General features: G+C 36.6%; 1 protein-coding gene across 1 annotated transcript in view; it reads left to right on the top strand.

Moving 5' to 3' along the window:
* Positions 1 to 6,307, top strand: part of LOC104412316 (chromosome unknown open reading frame, human C4orf29) — a 14,673-nt gene that overhangs the window by 606 nt on the left and 7,760 nt on the right. The window contains exons 2-6 of the mRNA XM_010022996.1: positions 2,025 to 2,109; positions 2,880 to 2,980; positions 4,595 to 4,673; positions 4,763 to 4,847; positions 5,645 to 5,672. Coding sequence (XP_010021298.1) covers positions 2,025 to 2,109; positions 2,880 to 2,980; positions 4,595 to 4,673; positions 4,763 to 4,847; positions 5,645 to 5,672 — 378 coding nt within the window. The remainder of the gene's footprint in view (positions 1 to 2,024; positions 2,110 to 2,879; positions 2,981 to 4,594; positions 4,674 to 4,762; positions 4,848 to 5,644; positions 5,673 to 6,307) is intronic.

Raw genomic sequence — 6,307 nt, 5'->3', positions numbered from 1 at the left:
TGAAGGACGGAAGGAAGGGAGGAAGGAAGGAAGGGAGTTAGCTCTTAATTTTTAAATATTTGCTGATTTTTATTTTTTATATTTGCATGAGATCCATAAGGATACTCACACATGTCAAACAGCAATAAGGAAGCGTTGCTGGTAGTAATAATGGTATTGGCTATTCGTTTTTCATAGAAAGGGAGGGAGCCTCTCACATGAGATCAAAAGCTGTGGGGGAAACGTGAGGCAGGCTTCCTGGCCAGCTGATCTGGGAAGTGGAAGAAGAATTTGTTCTATGTATTGTTCCTGAACGGGAAGGAGATGAGCTGTTCCCCAACAGTTTGGATTCACCTGAAGAAGGAAGAATACCACCTCCTCCCAACTCCTCACGCTGGCTAGTGGGAGGAGGGAGCACCACTCCCTATATGCATGCCAGAAACAGTGTCAGCATTCTTTCTCATTTTTTTTTTTAACTAATTGCTGTCAAGCTCCATTAGAATAAATAATTAAATTTCTTAATCTTCAAGCATTAACTGAGATTAACTGATATTATGGACTACCCTGCCTACATGTAATCTGGAGTTCTGTGTGCACACCCTTGATGTGATGACTGTTGATACCCTAATGCTTCATCCTCGACTCATTGGCAAAGAGTTGAAATTCCTCTAACACATGCAAGATTTAGCCTTCAGTATTCTCCTAACTACAGAGGAAATACATAAATGCAGTATTTTTGGAGAACTGAGTGTCAAACAAAGCATGTCTGCATTTAGTTTATGCCCACACTCATGTTTCATATCTTTACCCTTATTTTCTCAGGAATACTTAATGCACTTGCTGTTCTGTGTAAGAAAAGCAAAGGCAATAGAGCTATTTTTGATGGGGTGATAAACTGGATTTTCTTTCCCTCCTTTTGGTTTGGTTTTCTCTGTGTTGGGAAGGGGAACAGATCATTCCTATTATACTATTGTTCTGTACTTTCCATCCAAATCTGCTCTTTTAGTTGGACAGGTAATGTTGTGTTTATTTACAATCATAAGAACAAGCAAGCTATTCTTAGCATAGAGTATTTAAGGTTGAGAGGGCCATCCTGAGAGCATCTAGTCCAAATGCCTATTCAAAACAAAGCTAACTTCTTAGCTGATTTGAGTCATTTGGCAACTCATTCATTTGATTTAGGAAAAAAAAATCCCTTGTGGATGGAGATTATTTATAGTTTCCCTGGGCAACTTTCCTGGTGTTTAAACACTGTGAATAAAATCTTTTACTCTGTTGCAGTAGGAATTTCCTGTGTTGTAACACACAGCCATTGCCTCTTGTCCTCTCGCTGTAAAACTGTGAGAAGAGTCTTGTTTCGTTTTCTCTGTAAGACTCTGCATCTGTATAAATAGTCTTCACAGCTGCAAGGACGCACTGCTAACTCATGTTCAGTTGGCCATCCACCAGAAACCCTGTGTGTTTTCCTGTAGAGCTGGGAAGTTCCCATCCTCTATCATTGCATGGGGCTGTTCTGTCCTAGGTGCAAGATTCTGCAGTTTAATCATTGAGCTTTAGGATGTTTGTTGACCTGTTCCTCCAGCTTGCCCAGGTGGCGCTTAATAGTAGCCTTACCTTCCAGCTATCAACCTTACCCTCCAGTTTGTGTCATTCAGGAACTTCCCTAAGTCCTGCCTTGAACTTGTTTCCAGCTAGATCTCAGGCCATTGGCAACAATACTTTGGTGTGGGCAGTTGAGCTATGTCTTACTTTGTCTGAAAAATGACATGACTTTTCAACATATCAGGTGTAAAATACTATTTAAGAGCTGTGCAACCATAAGCAATATACCTGAGTTGGTTTGGTTTTGGTTTGTTTTTCTTTTTAACTGAAAAAATGTTCTTGTATACCTACCCTTTGGTAACTGATTAATGTGTAAATGCAAAACTGGCTTCATGAATTTTATTTTCTATGTGGTTTACTTTAGCACCTGAAATTTCATACATCTATCTTCTCTTTTTTTTAGATTAAAAGTTGAATCTTCTCTACTTGTTTCCTTTCAACAGAATATTTGAATTCAGAAAGATTATTGGAAACAGGGAAAAATGCCAGACGCTGGTTTCAAAAGATTACCCAGTGTTCATTGACAAGGTACTTACAAGCAAGACATGATGCAGTTTAACCAAGTTTATTTTCCTGATGATACATAAAGGTGAAATTAACTTAGTACTTACCAGGCTGCTTTTATAGGGTAGAAGAATTGAATCTTAATGTCATGTGAATCTACATTTTCCTAATATCTGAATTAAAACTAGAGGGTGTACACAGGGGATCAGAAATTAAAAGTAGTTCTAAAGTCAGATAAATATACTTCTGGTCAATGCTGTGGAAAACTGAAAGCTTCTAACAGTTTGTTGATTTTATTTTATTTCTTTTTTTTATTGAGCTGCTGTGGATAGAATTGGGAGGCAATGTCAAAAAAGTGAAGTGGGGTTGGAAGGGATGGGAAAATGAGCAGTTATGTTGACTGCTAGTGGAGAATGAAACTGAGAGAATAAAGCAGTGGCTATACAGCTACTGTTGTATTTTTTCCTCAGTAATACAATAGTTGGGGTGTGGGATGTCAGATCTGAAAGCTCAAAAAATATTGAAAACTTAGTGTGTGTTATGAAAGGTATTTAAAATGGGACAGTATTACTCTTTACTCATTAATTAATTTAACAGGTAATTTAATAAAAGCAAAGTTTGAAACAAATGTTTGGACTGTTAATAATGTGTATGCCTATTTGAAACAGACTTCAGCTTTGGGGTTTTTTAAAGTACATTTTTATCCCATGCCAAATTTGTCTGTTTTAAGAGATTGGCTTTCAGAGTAAGTTAAACTCTCTGAAATGTTTGCTATCATCTCATTTTGTCTGCAGGTTGAGGAGCAATCTGACTGTAAAATCCTTGAGGGGCACTTCGTTTCCCCATTGGCTCATTGTGTCCCAGGTATCCTGCCAGTCGAATCTCTCGTAGCAAGGTGAGAGAAATCAAGTGGTATTTCCTTTCTGAAACTAGTACTACAGAGAAATAAGAATGGTCTATAAGTAGTTTTATTGCGAAGCTAATTTATTGTGATACAGAATCTCTGGAAAAGATTTCAAACTAATGTGTTGAAATAGGTTTTTTTTTTGTGCTAATGTGTGGAAATAGATTTTGATCTCAAAAATGAAAATAAATCTTAATTCTTGTGATAGTTTAATCAGTGTGTAAATAAATTAGAAGTCCCCTAGAAAGTACAAACCTTTTTAGTGTAGAAAACCTATTGCACAAAGCTTTGGAATACCTTGGGGTTTTTAAATAATTTTTTTTTCCACCCCGATGAGCGGGATGCTGGAATTGAAGGACAGTAGTTGTTTGTTTTATACGTAGCAGGAGAAGCTGTTTATATGAAAGAAGTCTGTCATATTATATTTGAAGGAACAATTCCAGCTTTCCATATCCACTGAATACAAAAATATTGCATACAAAAGTATCCAGAAAGCTGGATTATCCCTAATAGTCAGAAGAAAAGGGAGCATAATTTCTGTTTCCTTTTCATTTTAAGCTAAACTTTTGTAGTGGATGTTTTTTCCCAAGCTTTGTTTAGTTACTTAAAAACTAAACATAAAAGTTTGTCAGTGCAGGTTTATACTGGCATTGTGAATTTTATCAATATTGCTGGTTGGTGGTTTTATGTGCAGTCAGACATGTAACACTAAGGAATGTCAGAAAAAGTTTGATAGGCAAAGCATTAATTCTCTTTCGCCTCTCCATGGGTTAGAGGAAGAAACTGTCTTTTAACATTGTTGGACTAATTAGTACCATACTGGAAAATGTAGTATACTGATTGTTTCCTTATCTCTGTTCCCTTACATTTTGTAGTCAAATTGTGCTAATTGTTACATTGGACACTATCATTGCAGCTTTGAAGTGCTCTACACATTTCCCTTATGATCGTTGTGCATTGTGTGAATAATTTTTTTGGAAGTGTAGCATATTTGTAGGTAACAGTGCTTCATCTTGGGAGGGAAATACTAGTGGCTCAGAAGTGATTTCCTCCCACCTTCCCCCAGTAGTTAGACTGTAAATAACTTGAGGAGCAGCAGAAGACGTTGAGTAATTGCTGTTGTGTGTAGAATAATTTCATTGTTTGTATGTTGGGGTTTTGATTTACTTTATTTATTTATTTAATTTAAATATATTGCTCATCTTAATCTTCGATTTCAGCTGTTGTGCCTCAGGAGAGAAATAGTAATGCTGCCTAGGAGAGCTAGTCATACTTGTTTAGGCTGCTCCTCATTTGAAGTTCCATTTCTCCAGTCTGCAAAATTTAAATAGTGATGATGAGGTAGTGGTCTTTTTTAGGGACATGATCTTGCAGCTTGGCTCCTTTTCTTGTTTGGGATTTACTCTGTTCTACTTTTGGATTCCTTTCTTTGTCGTATGTGTTTATGTATATGTTGTATGTATTTATATTGCTGAATCTCTGGCAGTTTCCCTGCATGGGTTAGAAAAATACTTTGTCTTTTTTGGTTTTGTTTGAGTAATTTCTGTGGCACAGCTTGTGAATAGATACACTTACTTTGCTAAAATGGGTATTTTTTTCTCATAGATTTCAGTTCATCATACCCAGAAGATGGAACAGCAAGCACAGACCTGCGTGCATTCATTTAGCAGGCACTGGAGATCATGTGAGTATGTAAAATGCAAAATTGATTGTTATTGAGAAATTTAAGATTCAGATTTTATCTTAATATATGTTTGTACATCTTATCTTTAGCACTTCTGGAGGAGACGCACATTAATGGCACGCCCAATGATTAAAGAAGCCTGTATGGCTTCCCTATTGCTAGAAAATCCTTATTATATCCTTCTGTGGAAAGCACCATAGTTATTCCATTCTTGCCAGAAGGTAGAAGACTTGTAACACTGGTATAATATCTACTTTGTGGATTGATTTGCAGTGGACTTCTCAGTGGATCGAAGCAAAGAGGAAAGTACAACCATTGCAGAAACACGTTGTGGAACACAGTTAATACAGTGCAATACTTTTACACCAAGTACTGCTTTTCTGGTTGTTTTTGGAAATGTCTTCTACAGCTTCTTACTGTAGTCGTTAAAGTCCCGGTATGAATCCATGTACTGATCAAAGTACTCTTATGATCCCTTTAGCCATGACAGAATGGAAACTATGCCTTCATTCTACATCATACTGTGTGACTTCTGCATGTGTTGATGACAGGAAAGAAAGTTGCCTCTCCTGCCTTCCCTTCTCAAATGCAACCGTTTGGTACCTCAGGGACTTCTGAGAAACTTCCTGTTACCGTTTAAGATTGGGGTGGATTTTAAAAAAAAGAAAGAGTAAAAGTGAAGTTCTGTCCTGTCATCAACTGATCAATAAGTTCTATAATACTGCTATTCAGTTTTATTAAATAGGATGCCTAGTTACACTTTTTTCCTACCCATATACCTGACAAAAGTAAAATCTTATGTTACAAACTGTGTCATTAAACTACATGTAAGTTCCAGTTAAACACTTGGGATTTCAGTTCCAAATTTTAATTAATCTGTGCTATTTATGTATGTGATTTATTTCATTTTTTTGTTTAATTGCCAGTTTTTATGTAGAAATTTTTTACTTTCTTTAACTTGAGTCTTCTACATGGCTGTAGAAAACCTAAGGATCAATTGTAAGTATTACTATCACATTCACAGATACTATCTTTTTGAAACACCAGCTTTCTTTTTTCCCTTAAGAAGCTCAAAGTAGTGTAAAAACCTTTGATAATTTATTAAGAAAAAAATGTCCCAAGCACGGAGCACTTGTAACCTGCTAATGTGAAATTGTCTACCCTCTGCTAGACTGCTCTGTCATTTCTTGTGTTGAGCTCACAGTGATCAGGGAAGTTTGCACCAGGTGAACTCGCCGTGTAGGGTGAGACGAAGCAAGTTGTGTGAATGCAAGCACCACTTTATTGAGATGTGCTCTATGAAAGTACCAGTTTATTTTCCTGATTCACAACCGTACATGTACAAATGCTGCAATTACAATAGAGACAACTGTGGATAAACTTTGTGCAGATAGTGCATTTTCCTGCTATAATTGCAAAGATTTTGCTTTTCCGAGGTATTTTAAGGATTTGCAGTCAGACATGTAAATAAATGTGGTGTTGCTTGTTTGTTAATCAGTGGAAACTGTGCAATGTTCAGTATTTTACAGGACTTGCTTCCTCAGTTTCTTAAATATGAATTCAGAAGCCTGATTAGGTGGTCCTGGTTTTTTACTTTTCACATTCTCCGAACCACTGGAGTATTAACAGAATTC

Source organism: Nestor notabilis, unplaced genomic scaffold, assembly GCF_000696875.1.
Source record: "Nestor notabilis isolate BGI_N333 unplaced genomic scaffold, ASM69687v1 scaffold31310, whole genome shotgun sequence".
Taxonomy (NCBI): domain Eukaryota; kingdom Metazoa; phylum Chordata; class Aves; order Psittaciformes; family Psittacidae; genus Nestor; species Nestor notabilis.
The sequence above is the reverse complement of the archived record's forward strand: the minus strand, read 5'-3'. Positions and strand labels throughout refer to the sequence as shown.